Source organism: Solanum pennellii, chromosome 4 (genome assembly GCF_001406875.1).
Source record: "Solanum pennellii chromosome 4, SPENNV200".
In the NCBI taxonomy this organism is placed as follows: Eukaryota; Viridiplantae; Streptophyta; class Magnoliopsida; order Solanales; family Solanaceae; genus Solanum; species Solanum pennellii.
In genome coordinates, this window is record NC_028640.1 from 62,237,056 (window position 1) to 62,254,038 (window position 16,983).

Below are 16,983 nucleotides of genomic sequence, written 5' to 3' on the forward strand. Positions count from 1 at the left end.
TTACGGATACCCTTAAAATAAAATCGCCAAGGATTAATGAAGTTAATGCCAAGATGAAAATCCATATGCCAAAGAAGATAGTGGAACATGGTTTTGCTTCTCACCAGTAATTGTTCATTTAATGGTCTCAAATTATTGGCATTGGTGAGAAGAAATGAAGAAACTTATCGTCTTATATATTCAAACTAGCTTCATCCACAAATTTAAGGCCCCATATTAACATGGTGAACAGGCATCAGCACATGGCTTTGCCTAACAAACTTATCAGCTCCTCTTGTATAAATTAACTCTCTTCCTTGAGCATTTTCATCATCAAGCACAAGCATTATCAATTCAGCCATCAAAACTCTCTAGATTTCTTATTTACTTTCTTGTTTTCAATCTTCCGGAAAAGAAAATGGCAATGATTAGTACCAAGAAACTCATCAAAATGGCTAGGAAATGGCAGAAGTTTGCAGCCATGCAGAGGAGGAGGATTTCATTTCCAAGAATTGGCAGTACATCCTCATCATCTATAGTTGACAAAGGACATTTTGTAGTATATACATTCGATCAAGTTCGCTTTGTCATTCCATTGGCTTACCTTGACAATGAAGTCATTGAGCAACTCTTAAACATGTCCGAAGAAGAGTTTGGACTGCCGAGTGGTGGACCTATTACATTACCTTGCGATTCAGCCTTCATGGACTACATCATTTCACTAATAACCAAAGGCATAGCTTCTGGAGATCTTCACAAAGCGTTGCTCCTATCAGTTCCTTCTTTTTGCTGTTCGACTTCTTCTTTGCACCAAGAAAGTGGAAACCAACATCTTCTTGTTTGTTGAGTCATAATTAACATTTTTCTAATTACACTCTAGCTTAGATAGGACATAGGATGAAGAACACAATTGTAAAGCTCATCGTACAGATTCAATATTCAATATTATCAGAGAAGATTTACCATATCTACAGCTTTCACTTTTACATTTGGTTATGAGAAGACTTAAAAATCTAATCATGGATTAGTACATCTTATATATTAACAGCATTAATATATCAATTCTTCATTCAAAGGTCCCAAAATATTATAATGATACTGGAACAAATGCTGATGCTGAATAATTTCAAGAAATGCACAGAAAAGGAAAGTTTTTTGCACTGTGTTCTGCTCAACTAATTTGTGTATGTGTATATAAAAGTTTGTTGGCAAGTTTCACATTCAAAAGTTCAGTAGTCAAGACAAAGTTCTAAAAGAACAAGGGAATTATTATAGCAGATATGACCAAAAGATCGCGATTAATGAGAACTACAACTTCTGCTATTTATAAATTGATCATCGAAGAATATTCCTTCCTAGGTTCTTGTGTAACTAAACTATACAGTGAAAATTACTCTCCCTATCTACTCTTTCTGTCAATTTTCTGCTGAATGTCTCTCAAAGTGAGAGTGTTATAATTTTATAGAGAGAATAAAGATTACACATCCCTGAAGATCCGTGATTTTTATCCCTAAAGATCAATTGTTCTATCTCTACAAATCTGCTATTCAATTCCTCCAAATCCGTTATTCTATCAAAATATTTATTCCTTTGATTCTACAACAAATCTATATGATCATGCAAATTTATATCACTGTCTAATTACGTTAATATATACAATTATTTAGATTTCCATCATGCTAACATCCCCCCTCAAATTGATGCCGTTGGATCAAGAAGCATCAATTTGCCTTCTAGAAACTGATGGCATTGTCGTGCCATAGATTTTGTAAACGCATCATCTATTTGAAGATCACTGGATACATATGGAAGAGTAATGACTCCTATCTAGATCTTCTCCTATATAATCACAATATACTTCGATGTGTTTGGTTCTCTCATGAAAAACTAGATTAGTAGCAATCTAAATAGCACTTGTATTATCAGCATGGAGAGGAGTAGGATGAGATTGAGGAAATTCAATCTCAGCATGTAATCCTCAAAGCCATACAACCTCAGAGTAAGCAATAGACATGGATCGATATTCAGCCTCTGTTGAAGATTTTGATACACGATCTTGCTTTTTACTCTTCCAAGATATCAATGACTCTCCAAGAAATATGCACCAACCAATGACTGAACGACGAGTATCAGGACATCCCGCCCAGTCAGAATTACTAAAAGCATTAAGACAAATAGGAGACCACTTGGAAAGAATAGTCCACGAGTAGATATTCCTAGTAGATATCGAATGATGCGACGAACAGCCACCAAGTGGAGATGACGGGGAGCTCGCATAAACTAACTAACTTGTTGAACTCCAAAAGAGATATCAGTCCGAGTAATAGTAAGGTAATTTAGACTCCCAACTAATTGTCAAAACATAGTTGGATCAGGAAGAATATTGCCTTCCTTACGACGATACTTCACATTCAATTCCAATGGAGTATCTACAGAGGAGGAATCTTAAAGACAGCCAAAAAATCATATCCTAAGCATATTTGTGTTGGTTTAGAAACACACCTGAAGCAACATTATGAACTTCCAAACCCCAAAAATATGTAAGAGTACCAAAATCTTTCATATGAAAAGAATCTTTAAGCTGTTGTTGGAGGCTAGTGATTACTGAAGAATCGGTTCCTATGATAATAATGTCATCTACATACACCAAAAGAAGAACACAACCTGCATATGTTTTTCAAAGAAACAAAGATGAGTCATACTTTCTGCTCAAAAGAAAACTATAGCAAAGTAGATCAAAACTTATCAAACCGAACTCTTGGATCTTGTTTTAATCCATACAAAGACCGCTTCAACTTGCATACATCTGATGTAGGCGACAAGAACAAACTAGGTAGAGGTTTCATATAAATATCTTCTTTGCGATCATCATGGAGAAAAGCATTTCTGACATACATTTGATAAAGACACCAGTTTTGTGAAACAACAATGACAATAATAGTTCGTACCATAGTCATTTTTGCTATGGGTGCAAAAGTCTCCTCATAGTCCACCCCATACTCTTGTTTGTTACCAAGAACAACCAATCGAGCTTTGTATCGATTAAAAGTTCCATCAAAATGGAGTTTGATTGAATAAACCCATTTACATCCAATAGGGAGGACATTTGAAGGACATGAAACAATTTCCCATGTGTCATTTTCTTTAAGAGCCAAAAGTTCTTCCTCCATTGCTTTTCGCAAACAGTCATGCTTGGAAGCTTGTGAGTAACAAGTTGGAACAGAAATGTTAGATAAAGTAGAGGAAATTCCATACCAATTGGGAGTATGTGATACTCTGGTAGAGCGCCGAGTAGGCTCAAGAGGACCAGATCTTGAAGAATTCTCATATTCTAGTTGTAGTACAGTTTCAGGCGGCGACTCACTGTCGAGATAGGATAAAGTTGACCGACGTCGTTCATACACAATCCAGGTTTGAATCTCTTAAAATAAGATGATAAATCTTCAAAAGTAGGAAGAACAGGAGAAGCAGAAGATGAATCGACAATCATAGGAAAAAAATATTTCTCCTGACACATTACTAATTCTCCTGGCGTAGATCTACTTGTTGTTAATAGATCGGTAAGGGTATTGTTCCGAAACTAATTCTCAAAGAAAACAACATTTCTAGAAATATGAAATTTGTGAGAACATGGATCATAACAAATAAAACCTTTTTGTGAAGTACTATAACCCATAAAAACACATTTAGTAGATTATAAAGAAAGTTTATTACGCTGGGAAGGAGGCAAATGCACAAAACAAACACAACCTAATGTAAGAAACTCAATATATTTAGGATTTTGGTGATAAAGACGAAAATATGGAGGCTCAAGATTTAGCACTTTAAATGGCAATCTATTAATTAAATAGACAGCAGTAGACAATGCTTCCACCCAATATTTAGATGGTACAGAGTACTCAATCAACAAAGTACGAGTGACATCTAAAAGATGGTGATTTTTACGTTCAGCAACTCCATTTTGTTGTGGTGTATATGGACAAGAGCGTTGTGAGACAATTCCTTTGTGAAGTAAGAATTTTTTGAATTCATAAGACATATTTTCTCCACCAGAATCAGATCCTAATAATTTGATGCACGTAGAAAATTGAGTCTCAATGTAAGCCAAAAATGTCTTGAACATGGAAAATACCTCAAATTTGGATCGAAGAAAATGCACCCACACAAACCGATTATAATCATCTATGAATGTCACAAAGTATTTGAAATGAGCATGAGAAATAATTGGTGAGATGCCCCAAACATCACTATGAATGACATCAAAACACTTTGTAGCAGGACTACCAAAATTAGGAAAAGAAAGAGTTTTACTTTTGCCTAATTTACAAGTAGAACAATCAATGGAAGCAACTAAAATTGTTTTTTATTTCCCAACAAACTAGAATTTGATAAATGAGACAACACAACAGAATTTGGATGTCCTAAATGCTTATGCCAAATCTCAGTCTTACTAGCAGTAGAAGTACAAGCAAAAGATAGAACAAGAGGAATATAAAAGTGTATAGGAAACAATCTTCCAACTTTAGACCTCTTTGCGATTATCGTCCCCGACACCTGATCCTGCACAAGACAACCATTACGAGAAAAATCCACATCACAATTGTTATCTACCAATTGTCCAACTGAAATAAGATTAGTTGAGAGCTTTGGTGAAACAAAAGCATTCTTGAAAGTTGGAGTAATATCCCCAACCTTGGTAATGGGTAAATTACTACCATTGACAATCTGTATTTGTGATGGACCTTGATACTTACTAACATTTTTTAGGATGCTCGTTGAGTTGTTCATATGATTGGAAGCACCTGAATCAACAATCCAAAAATTAGATGTAACATCATTACCTTGTAATCCCAATGCTGAAAAGGCTGACACAATCATTTGATGAACCATTTCAGGATTAAGAACTTGTCCTGAATATAAGTTATCAATAGTGGAACCATTTATCCCATCTTGAAAAGCGTTGACCCTACGATTTTCAGGGCGCGTGGGACACTCTTTGATATTGTTTCCTTGTTGTTTACAATAATTACAAAACTTCTTGCTACAATTGCTAGCAATATGCCCATATTCCTTGCAACTATAGCATTGAGTTCTACTCATATCCCTGCCCTTTCCTTTACCTTGAGCAGCAAATGAAACAGTGACATCATTTTCCTTCTTGAAAGCATTTTATGTGATAAGACGTTGCTCTTCACGAAGTAATTCTCTAAAGCAAACATCCAAAGAGGGAGACGGGTCACGATTTATCAAATTAGAGCGAACACTCTCAAAGTCAGAGTGTAATTTCATCAAAAATTGGTCTCGCTTGCTTTGCTCATGAACTCCCTAAATCACTGATATAGATTCAGTTGGTATTTTGGCATAGACAATATCCGTAAATTCAGCCCATAAGTTCTGAAATCCAGAAAAATAATCCTGAACAGAAAGACCTTTGAAAGTAATTAGCAATTTTATACTCTAATTGAAAGCGTCTTGCGTTATTATCTTGGTTGTAAACCTTTTGTAAGTAATCCCACATGGCCTTACCTGTCTTATACGGACTGAGATTAAGAACATTAAGAGGGTCAATTGACCCTAGAATCCATCACCCCATCATCTTTATGTTGGGTTTTATTTGCCCTAAATTTCTTACCATAAATAGGTTTTCCTTTTAGGAAAAGGTTTTGGATTGACTAATCCTTTTCTTGTATGAAAAGGTTTAGGACTCTATAAATAGAGGAATGTTCCTTCTAACTTAATCAGCATTCACAATGTAGTCTTAAGGGCTTTGAGAGTTTTGGTTAGGGAGAGAATTTATGGGTCACAAGTTTGATAGGTTATCACTTGTGTGAACCTCCCATGTATTCCGAGTGAATTGGTTGAGGTTGTTTCCCTCTGTATTGTGTACTCTCATATTTATAGTGGATTGCTCATCTCCTTTGTGGACGTAGGTCGATTGACCGAACCACGTTAAATCTTTGTGTCTTTTGGTATATTTCTCGTTGTCTTCTTACTCGTGGTCTTTTGAGGTTTGCTTTGCTAGCTTCCGCATTTACACCTGCTTATTTTCGATCCTAACAAGTGGTATCAGAGCCAGATTCAATGATGGAGTCAGGTTTAGTGGTTCGATAATATGATTGAACCAGGTTAGAAGGAGGTGTTCATCTTGGCGGGTGTATTTCTAGCAGCAACCATTGTGACAGTAATGAAGATTTTGTTGGAGAAATTGTTTCAGAGAGATTCTTTGTGTTGAGACATAAATTTTGCAAAGGAGTTTATGGAGAGGAGAAGCAAGTTGTTGAAGATTAAGTGAAGAAGGTGGACAAATTTAGTTTGTCAGAAATTCAGGCCAAGGAGGAGATTTGTTAGGTTTTATTTGCCCTAAATTTCTTACCATAAATAGGTTTTCCTTTTAGGAAAAGGTTTTGGATTGACTAATCCTTTTCTTGTAGGAAAAGGTTTAGGACTCTATAAATAGAGGAATGTTCCTTCTAACTTAATCAGCATTCACAATGTAGTCTTAAGGGCTTTGAGAGTTTTGGTTAGGGAGAGAATTTATGGGTCACAAGTTTGATAGGTTATCACTTGTGTGAACCTCATATGTATTCCGAGTGAATTGGTTGAGGTTGTTTCCCTCTGTATTTTATACTCTCATATTTATAGTGGATTGCTCATCTCCTTTGTGGACGTAGGTCGATTGACCGAACCACGTTAAATCTTTGTGTCTTTTGGTATATTTCTCGTTGTCTTCTTACTCGTGGTCTTTTGAGGTTTGCATTGCTAGCTTCCGTGTTTACACCTGCTTATTTTTCGGTCCTAACACTTTACTCTTCCATTCACGTAGATTTGTTGTATCAGTAGGAGCAGGATTGCTTCCATCTATATGGACCCACAGGATCGCTTCCATCTATATGGCCCCACAGGTTTTTGCTTGTGACAAATAACTGAAACTGAAACTCCCAAGAAGAATAATTTTTTCCAGTGAAACGAACACTGAAGTTTTCTAGTGAAACGAACACTGAAGGATTCAAAGTGATGTGAATTCATGCTTTTGAGTAGCTATGAAAACTACAAAGACTCACGAAAGCAACTACAATGACCAAAAGCAAAAGTCCTAGGTGGTAGGACTGATTGTTGACAAACAGTCAACAAAAAACCAAGATGTCCAAAAAAAATTAGAAGGAACCACAGAGACTCTATGAAACAAGACAACCAAGAGAAGGCTCTAATACCATGTCAATTTTCTGTTGAATGTCTCTCAAAGTGAGAGTATTTCCATTATATCATATATTATTATAAGCATGAAGCTCAAAACTTAAAAGTTGAATTACCATTTTGCCCCTNTCCCTCTAATAAGTTAAAACTTTTATAATTTTCATATATATAATCTTCTTATTCTCATTCCATTATCTTGACCTTTCAAATTTCTAACATAAATGTAAATAAAAATAAAAATGAGTAATTATTCCTTATAGACAAAATTAAAGTAGATTCATGTATTTTTAAAATTAAATTTCATCTCTATCTTTTTTATATTTATTTTAATAATAATTCATGTGACTTTTCATGTTTCCATAATTTTGTTCTATAAATTTAACTTTTTCAAGAAAAACTTTTATTTACCACTCCTACAATTCTTGTGTGTAGGAACTCTAAACATGTGAAATAATGTTACAATTTGAGGTGAAAGTTGGGAGATTTCCTTCTGCAGTCACGAGAATAGACAAGAATTCAATTACTGAAGCATCGGAGCTTGATGTGTTAGTTCTATACTTATTTGTAGTAAGAATTATAATAAGATTTTCTTGTCTCTCTTCATATAGTTGAATTCTTGTTTTATTAGCAAGTTGCTCTAAATTCATATTTGTATTTTGTAGGCTCAAATGTTCAGTTTCACTATAGAGACAAAAAAAAAATGAAATGCATAATTATCTTGCTCATTTGTACCTTTTTTTTTTCTTACTTATAATTTTACATATACATTAATTTTGATCTTTAAGAATGAATGTGATAAAATAGGATGTTTACTCTTTTCTTTTCTTTTTATGAAAAAAAAAAAAAGGTGAAACATATAATATTAGATTAATGGTGGACAAGTTATGTATGAAGAGAAAATTAAATTTTATATAAAGATAGTAGTTATTCATAAATATTTTGATTTTCAAAATATAAATAATAAGACTTTTTACATAATAATTTTAAATATTTATAGTTAACTAATTAGTTTAAAGTGTTTGTGAATAAAAATGTAATACAATACTTTAAACACATTTATTATAATTATCAGGAGATTCAAAAGGCAAACTAAAAAAGTTGAAAGGTTTTGTTTTCCTTTCACTCAAAGTTAATCTTACACTATTTCATCTAACATTATTCTACCAATAAAATGGAACTATCGAGAAATTTAATTTAGATAATTGTTATTTTTTCTTTTTGCTTTGCAAACTTATTTTTTGAATTATAAACGAAGTTTGTTTTATTAATTTCTCATATTATTATCTTGATGCATTCATTTGGAGGTTAGAAAATTGGAGTATCACAATTAGTAGTAAAACAAAGTAAGAAATTTCAATTAGACATATTTTATTATTTAATAATATTATCTTTTAAGAAATAATACACTAATGGGTTACACATCCCTAAAGATCCGTCATTTCTATCCCTAAAGATCAACTATATCTCTACAAATCTGCTATTCAATCCCTCTAAATTCGCTATTATATCACAATATTTATTCCTTTGATTCTACAACAAATCTATATGATCATGCTAATTTATATNTTACACTCATGGGTTACACGCGCAAAGCGCGTGCTCGAAAACTAGTATTATTATAAGCATGAAGCTCAAAACTTAAAAGTTGAATTACCATTTTGCCCCTCTAATAAATTAAAACTTATATAATTTATATATATATATATATATAATCTTNGTGCTAACACTTTCAAGTATCCAAGTCTAATGCTCTACAAAATATTATGGTGTGAACGATTTTGCACTATGATACATTCATGATCTCAAGCGGAACGTGAGATCAAGGAAAACATTCTCTTTGCAGGGTATTATGAGACTACCCGTTAGATGATCGAAGTCAAACTCTTCTTCATCTTCAGTCAGCAAGTCTTGAAATAAAGGCTGACTCAAGTATGATGTGTATGTGTGTATATATACAAGTTAGGGGAAACTTTTACATCCAAATTTAATGGTGAGAGACAATCACACATGAAGATTCAGACAACAATTTGTGAAGAACAACATTAGGCCCCACTTTTATTTTGAGGACACTCTTAAAATAAAATCCACAAGAATTGATGAAGTTGAATGCCAACATGGAAATCTAAAGTTCACCTATCTACATGACAAAGAAAAGAGTGAAACATGGTTTTGTTTCTTCCCAACAATTGTTCATTTAATAGTTTCAACTTATTGCCACTGATAGAAAGCAACAAACTTATCTTCTATTTTAAAACTAGTTGCATCCACAAATTTAAGGCTCCATACTAACATGGTATACAGGCATTAGCACATGGCTTTGCCTTCAGTGGTTAGTGACAAAAACTCCAGCTCCAATCCAAGGTCTGTCGATAGCTTTATATAAATAAACACCCATTCATGATCCTTTTTCATCATCAAGCACAAGCATTATCAAGTTAACCATCAAGGTCTCTAAATTTCTAATTTAATTTCTTATTTCTAGTCTTCCAAGAAAAAATGGCTATGCTCAGCCCTAAGAAACTCATCAAGATGGTCAGGAGATGGCAGAAGTTTGCAGCCATGCAGAGGAAGAGGATTTCATTTCCAAGAAATGGTAGTGATGCAGACAGTTGCAGTACTTCCTCATCCTCTATAGTTGAGAAAGGCCATTTTGTAGTATATACAACTGATGCAGCACGTTTTGTCTTTCCCTTGGCTTACCTTGAAAATGAGGTCATTAGGAAACTTTTAAGCATGTCTGAAAAAGAGTTTGGGTTGTTAAGTGGTGGCCCAATTACATTGCCCTGTGATTCAGCCTTCATGGACTACATTATATCACTAATCAAGAAAGGCATAATTACTGGAGATCTTCACAAAGCGTTGCTCCTATCAATTCCTTCTTTTTGCTGTTCGACTTCTTCTTTGCACCAAGAAAGTGGAAACAAACAGCTTCTTGTTTGTTGAGTCATAATACATGCTAGCTGAAAATAGTTTTTTAGATAGGGCATACACTGATGAACATTACTGTAAAGCGAATCATACAGATATATTGAATTTTATTTAATCAGAAAAAATTTACCATAACCGCGGCATTCACTTTTACATTTGGTAATGAGAAGACTGTTATTAACGCCACTTTTTTTTATGGCAAACATTTCACTTACAGCAGTACCTTCTTGATTGAATAAGGTCTAAATGATCAATAAATCAACTATGTCTCCTTTTATCTGTATATGCATTAGTATGTCTAATCAGGCTTTGCTGAAATATCTGCATTAGGGTGGCAGAGATGAGAGAGCCACATCTGAAGTATCGTCGTGCTTGTTTCTTAATTAGCATCCAGTGTGAACAACATTTTGTGGTATTTTCAGAAGCAATCAGGTGATAAAACAATATGAGCAAACTAGTCTTGAAATCTAAATAAAGACTCAAGTATGATTTTCAGAACAACTGCAGACGTCCTTAAAGTTCGATTAGATTGAATAGGTAGAGTCATTTGATGATTCCCCTTCTTTCAAGATATGATTTTTAACTCTAACTGATGTTATAAGAATGAACAATTAACACATAATATTGAGAAATGTACAGAAAAGGGAACGTTTTTGCACTGTGTGTACAGAAAAGGGAACGTTTTCGCACTGTGTATATATAAGTTTATGGAAAGTCTGACATCCAAATATACACACTAAACCTATTGAATAGTGGGCCTCATCTTCTCACAACTTAGAATCAAGGACATCATAAGAAATTTAAAGCCTCAAGTATGGATAAAGCTGATGACTTGGTTCCGCTACTTAACTTCTTGTTACTTATCACAAACTCCATTCTAATTCTGCGAAATGATACTTTCATGGATATGTTAGTTTGCAAGCAAATATAACAAATGAAAATAGTTATTATAGGAAACAGCACTTCTGCTATTAATAAATTAATCATGGAATAGATTCTTGTGTTTCTGAACTACACAGTGAAAGTTCCTTTCTATTTTTAATATCTAAGTCTACTACTCTACAAAAGAATTTACACTTTCATACAATTCATGATCTCAAAAGGGAAGTGAGATGAACAAACACGTCTTCCTTGCAAGGTATTGTGAGACCACCATTGGATGATCGAAAACAAATTGTTCTTCAGCCTGAGTTAACAAGTCTTGAAATAAAGGTTGAATCAAGTAAGGTATTGGCACGACGAATCTCTTCTTCTGGCTCTCTCCTACATATACAGCACAATGTCCTTTGGTCACACTCTGGAATTCGAAAACTTCCTCAAAATTCTAGTACCTTGAATAAGGGGACTCGTTTTGATACTCATAGTGATATACTTTTGTAGCTTTATATGATGACTTAAAAAGAAAAAGAATGAATGATTTTGAGAAATATACAGCAAGTGAGACTTGTGTTTTGCATAAAAATAAAACGTTCTATGTATGTGTATATATACAAAGTTAGTGGTAAGTTTCATATACAAATTAAATGTGAGAGTATTTGGTGGCCATTGGTGAGAGACAATTGCACATGAAGCTTCACATGGTTCTGCTTACCCTGTTATTGTCAAGTATTCAAACAATAAATTTGTTGAATTAGGCCCCAAATTTATTTTACCGATACCCTTAAAATCATATTGACAAGGATTGATGAAGTTGATGCCAAGATGAAAATCTACATGACAAAGAAGAGAGCAGAACATGGTTTTGCTTCTCACCAGCAATTGTTCATTTAATGGTCTCAAATTATTGGCATTGGTGAGAAGAAACGAAGAAACTTATCATCTTTTATATTCAAACAAGCTTCATCCACAAATTTAAGGCCCCATATTAACATGTTGAACAGGCATCAGCACATGGCTTTGCATAACAAACTTATGAGCTCCTCTTGTATAAATAATCCTTCTTCCTTGAGCATTTTCATCATCAAGCACAAGCATTATCAGTTCAGCCGTCAAAACTCTCTAAATTTCTTATTTACTTTCTTGTTTTCAGTTTTTCAGAAAAGAAAATGACAATGATTAGTACCAAGAAACTCATCAAAATGGCTAGGAAATGGCAGAAGTTTGCAGCCATGCAGAGGAAGAGGATTTCATTTCCAAGAAATGGCAGTACATTCTCATCACCTATAGTTGAAAAAGGACATTTTGTAGTATATACAGTCGATCAAGTTCGCTTTGTCATTCCATTGGCTTACCTTGAAAATGAAGTCATTGAACAACTCTTAAACATGTCCGAAGAAGAGTTTGGACTGCCGAGTGGTGGCCCTATTACATTACCTTGTGATTCAGCCTTCATGGACTACATCATTTCACTAATAAACAAAGGCATAGCTTCTGGAGATCTTCACAAAGTGTTGCTCCTATCAATTCCTTCTTTTTGCTGTTCTTCTTCGCACCAAGAAAGTGGAAACCAACAACTTCTTGTTTGTTGAGTCATAATCAACATTTTTTCTTATTACACTTTAACTTAGATAGGACATAGGATGAAGAACGCATTTGTAAAGCACATCATACAGATCCAATATTCAATATTATTTTATCAGAGAAGATTTACCATATCTACATTTTTCACTTTTACATTTGGCTATGAAAAGACTTAACAATCTAATCCTGGATTAGTACCTCTTATATATTAACACCACTAAGATATCAAGTCTTCATTCAAAGAACCCAAGCTATTATTATTAATCAATAGGTCCATGCAGTTGTCAACCAAATGAAGAAAGAAAGGAAATCTGCAAAACTTCTCCACAAATTTAAGACCCCATAATCAATATCTAACAGACATCAGGCTTTACTAAAGTATCGCGTGGCTTTATCTTCCAAGTTAGTGTCAGAATATTAAAATAAATTTGTTGAACATAATAAGATGTCCAAAATATATTTTTACTGCAGAAACAATTAGGTGAAAAAACAACTGCAGATGCTGAAGAACCTAAATGATGTCCAAAATATATTGCGTGGCTTTGTCTTTCAAGCTATGATTTTTAAATCTAAATAATTTTGAGAAATGCTCAAATACTTCTTGTGTATGTGTATATATAAGTTTATGGCATTCAAATGACAGTCTTATTCTGCTAAATGATAATTTCTTCAATGTGCTAGTTTGCTCCACGTCGTGCAACTGTTCCATACAGGGTCTTAAATATTTTTTAAAGAAATATTCTAAATGAATAATAGAATTTTTTTTAGCAAATACTACAAAAATAGTGATTATCAGAACCAGCACTTCTGCTATTCATAAATTGACTATTAAAGAAATTTTCAAGGTTCAAGCGTTTCTGAACTATACAGTGGATTTCCTCTTTCTAATTACGTCCTACTAATTTACAAAATTTCATGTGCAAAGAGAATTTGTACTTCAATACAATTCATCGTCTCAAGCGGTATGTGAGATCAACAAACACGTCTTCTTTGCAAGGAATTGTGATACCACCCATCTGGTAATCAAAGCCAAACAGTTGTTCTTCAGCTTGAGTTAACAAGTCTTGAAATAAAGGCTGGCTCAAGTATGATATAGGCACGACGAATCTCTTCTTCTGGCTCTCTCCTACATATACTGCACAATGACCTTTGGGAACACCTCCGGAATTTGAAAACCTCCTCAAGATTCTAATACCTTGGATAAGAGGACTCATTTTGATTCCCATAGTGATATACTTTTTGTAGATTTAAATGAATGACTTAAAAAGAGAAGGATTTCGAGAATACACAGAAATTGAGACTTGTGTTTTGCATAAAAAGCTTTTTATGAATGTGTATATATACAAAGTTAGTGATAAGTTTCATATCCAAGTTAAATGTGTAGAGGGTTTGGTGGTCACTGGTGAGAGACATTGGCACATGAAGCTTCACATGGTTTTGCTTACTCTATTATTTTCAAGTATTCAGACAATAAATTTGTAGAAGAACGACATTAGGCCCCGCTTTCATTTGAAATAAAAACCACAAGAATCAATGAGTTGATGCCAAGATGGAAATTTGAAGGTCACCTATCTACATGACAAAGAAGAGAGAAGAACACGGTTTTGCTTGTTAACAGCAATTGTTCATTTAATAGTCTCACATTATTGGCATTGCTGAGAAATACAAAGTAGGCCTAATTCATTAAAGAAAAGAAAGGAAGAAACTTATCATCTTTCATTTCAAACAAGCTGCATCCACAAATTTTAGGCCCCATATCAATATTGTCAACAGGCATTGGCACATGGATTTGCCTGCGGTGGTTAGTGACAAAAACTTCAGCACTATTTTGTATAAATAATCCCCCATTCATGATTCTTTTTTCATCATCAAGCTCAAGCATTTTCAATTTAGCCATCAAAGGTCTCTAATTTTCTCATTTAATTTCTTGTTTACAGTCTTCAAAGGAAAAAATGGCAATGCTCAGTGCTAAGAAACTCATCAAGATGGCCAGGAAATGGCAGAAGTTTGCAGCCATGCAGAGGAAGAGGATTTCATTTCCAAGAAATGGTATTGATGCAGACAGTTGCAGTACATCCTCATCATCTACAGTTGAGAAAGGCCATTTTGTAGTATATACAACTGATCAAGCCCGTTTTGTCGTTCCCTTGGCTTACCTTGAAAATGAGGTCATAAGGAAACTTTTAAGCATGTCTGAAGAAGAGTTTGGGTTGCCGAGTGGTGGCCCTATTAAATTACCATGTGATTCAACCTTCATGAGCTATATCATTTCACTAATCAAGAAAGGTGTAGCTGCGGGAGATCTTCACAAAGCAGTGCTCCTCTCAATTCCTTCATGCTGCTGTTCGACTTTTTCTATGCACCAAGAAATTGGAAGCCGGCAGCTTCTTGTTTGTTGAGTTAAGGTCAACAATTTTTTTTGTACATAGTAATAGTTTTAGAAAAGCGTACATTGGAGAGTACACAATTGTAAAGAACATCATATGAATTGAATACTCATATATTTGAAAATATACCATATATCCTATTGCATATATTTTGATCAAGATTTGAAATACAAAATATAGAAAACTAAATCAAAATCTGTGATCCGACCCTTCTTCCGAAAAAAGGAAAGGAAAGGGAGAAGGACCTTCTCAAATGGATCCATCTTGTTCTGTTTAGGTTAATCCAGACATATATTAACTGACTGGGCAAAATACTGTAGATGCATAGAAAAGAGGACTGAGACACGGCCTGGACTGCAGCAGTGGGGAATCTTGGACAATTAGATCCACCACATCGATGAACAGTCAAACAAGACTCGCCCAGCCTTTTGGGTACTGGGATGTGAGAACCAATCCAAGTAACAAACACTTTTTCAATTCTTTTGAATTTGTTGATCCTTTTCCGCTTCAGAGAATCCCCCACTTCTTCCACTCCGCCCCGAAGAGTTACTAGGACAAATTTAGTCACGTTTTCATGTTCTCACTATTCAATTTGGTTATGAGCAGTGATCCTCTCGATTCCCTCATGTTGCTGTTCAACTTCTTCTTTGCACCAAGAAAGTGGAATCAGACAGCTTCTTGTTTGCTGAGTCAAGGACAACATTATTTTTGTTAATATAGCTCAAAATAGTTTTTAGAGAGGCAGAGTACTCAACTGTAAAAAACATTATACAAATTGAATACTATTTTATTTGAAAACTTACCATATCCATGTCTTTCAATTTTCAATTTGGTTATGCGAAGTCCTAAAAATCCAGTCTTGGAGGTTTTTAGACATACAAATCTGTACTAATATAAGGAAAATTGACAAATAAAAAAACTGAAGTAATGGTAAGTGTGACAACTAAAACTAAATTTTAGTCCTTACTAATCAGTATTACGTGTATGGATTCTTTTGCATCCATTGTTTTATGTTCCCAGTTAAGTCCATATTGTCTCCAAGAGATTGTTCATATTTCCAGAAATTTTGTCTAACTTTTTTCTTCTTACCACCATCGATCAACAAAATCATACTATCAAATATATGGATTTTGTGCATTTGAACATCCATGTATTATTATTATATGGTGGATCATATTAGATGACCTTCCTCATATTATAATGTATGTTTGCAATACATGCACCCACATTAGGAATACTACAATAACAACTAAACCTAAGTCTCAAAGAAGGTGGAGTAAGCTACATTAATCCCCACTCACTATATTGCTCCATTTAAACTCATTCCAGACTAGCTTCATTTTAAATGTAGAAACATACGAAATGTTCTCTAAATCTATGGCATTAAGTTACAATATAAACAAAGAAGTTAAAAATAGATTGGATAAGATGGAATTTGCAATTTAGTCATGACACTTTTTTAAATGTACGTGCTAGTTTGTACAACACAATGCAGTTGTTGCATGCAGGTGCTTAATTACTCTATCGTTTAAGAGAATATTGCCAAAATAACTTCTGCATTCATAAATTGATCTAAAGAGATTTTTCTGAACTACATAGTAAATTTCCCCTCAATATCCTCTTTATAATATCAAAGTCCTAGTACAATACAAAATTTCATGGTGCAAAAGAATCTGCACTATGATAAAATTCATGATCACATACAGAACGTGAGATCAACGAACATGTCCTCTTTGCAAGGTATTGTGAGACCATCCATTGGATAATCGAAGTGAAACTCTTCTTCAGCTTTAGCTAACAAGTCTTCAAAGAAAGGTTGTGTTATTTGTAGTTTTGATGATTTGACAAACTTAGGGACCTCATAAAGGTACCGGGTTTTCTACTTGAGTATTGCAGGTGTCTTGTTTGAAGTATTGCAGATGAAACAAACCCAGGGACCTAGTAGAGGTACCAGGCTCTCTTGAGAGTGAGCCAGTCGACTGCCAGCTGGAGATAGTACAGAAAGTAGGTGCACACTTCCCGATGGCGTCAGAAA

The 16,983-nt window shown here is 34.2% G+C and overlaps 4 protein-coding genes and 2 pseudogenes across 4 annotated transcripts; 4 read left to right on the forward strand and 2 right to left on the reverse strand.

Moving 5' to 3' along the window:
* Positions 1-325: 325 nt before the first annotated feature.
* Positions 326-990, forward strand: LOC107017436 (auxin-responsive protein SAUR68-like). The gene has a single exon (XM_015217666.2). It carries the CDS (start codon positions 398-400, stop codon positions 824-826), a length of 429 nt encoding a protein of 142 aa, XP_015073152.1. The 5' UTR covers positions 326-397; the 3' UTR covers positions 827-990.
* An 8,339-nt stretch (positions 991-9,329) lies between these two features.
* LOC107017363 (auxin-responsive protein SAUR68-like) lies at positions 9,330-10,236 on the forward strand. The gene has a single exon (XM_015217610.2). It carries the CDS (start codon positions 9,670-9,672, stop codon positions 10,114-10,116), a length of 447 nt encoding a protein of 148 aa, XP_015073096.1. The 5' UTR covers positions 9,330-9,669; the 3' UTR covers positions 10,117-10,236.
* Positions 10,237-11,067: 831 nt separating this feature from the next.
* Positions 11,068-11,668, reverse strand: LOC114076951 (annotated as a pseudogene).
* A 299-nt stretch (positions 11,669-11,967) lies between these two features.
* LOC107017308 (auxin-responsive protein SAUR68-like) lies at positions 11,968-12,695 on the forward strand. The gene has a single exon (XM_015217568.2). It carries the CDS (start codon positions 12,147-12,149, stop codon positions 12,567-12,569), a length of 423 nt encoding a protein of 140 aa, XP_015073054.1. The 5' UTR covers positions 11,968-12,146; the 3' UTR covers positions 12,570-12,695.
* Positions 12,696-13,300: 605 nt separating this feature from the next.
* LOC107016896 lies at positions 13,301-13,993 on the reverse strand (annotated as a pseudogene).
* A 169-nt stretch (positions 13,994-14,162) lies between these two features.
* Positions 14,163-15,076, forward strand: LOC107017183 (auxin-responsive protein SAUR68-like). The gene has a single exon (XM_015217455.2). It carries the CDS (start codon positions 14,514-14,516, stop codon positions 14,958-14,960), a length of 447 nt encoding a protein of 148 aa, XP_015072941.1. The 5' UTR covers positions 14,163-14,513; the 3' UTR covers positions 14,961-15,076.
* The last annotated feature ends 1,907 nt before the right edge of the window (positions 15,077-16,983 follow it).

Excerpts from the sequence above, each read along its gene's own strand:
- LOC107017436 (XM_015217666.2), top strand. The coding sequence starts at position 398 with ATGGCAATGATTAGTACCAAGAAACTCATCAAAATGGCTAGGAAATGG.
- LOC107017363 (XM_015217610.2), top strand. The coding sequence starts at position 9,670 with ATGGCTATGCTCAGCCCTAAGAAACTCATCAAGATGGTCAGGAGATGG.
- LOC107017308 (XM_015217568.2), top strand. The coding sequence starts at position 12,147 with ATGACAATGATTAGTACCAAGAAACTCATCAAAATGGCTAGGAAATGG.
- LOC107017183 (XM_015217455.2), top strand. The coding sequence starts at position 14,514 with ATGGCAATGCTCAGTGCTAAGAAACTCATCAAGATGGCCAGGAAATGG.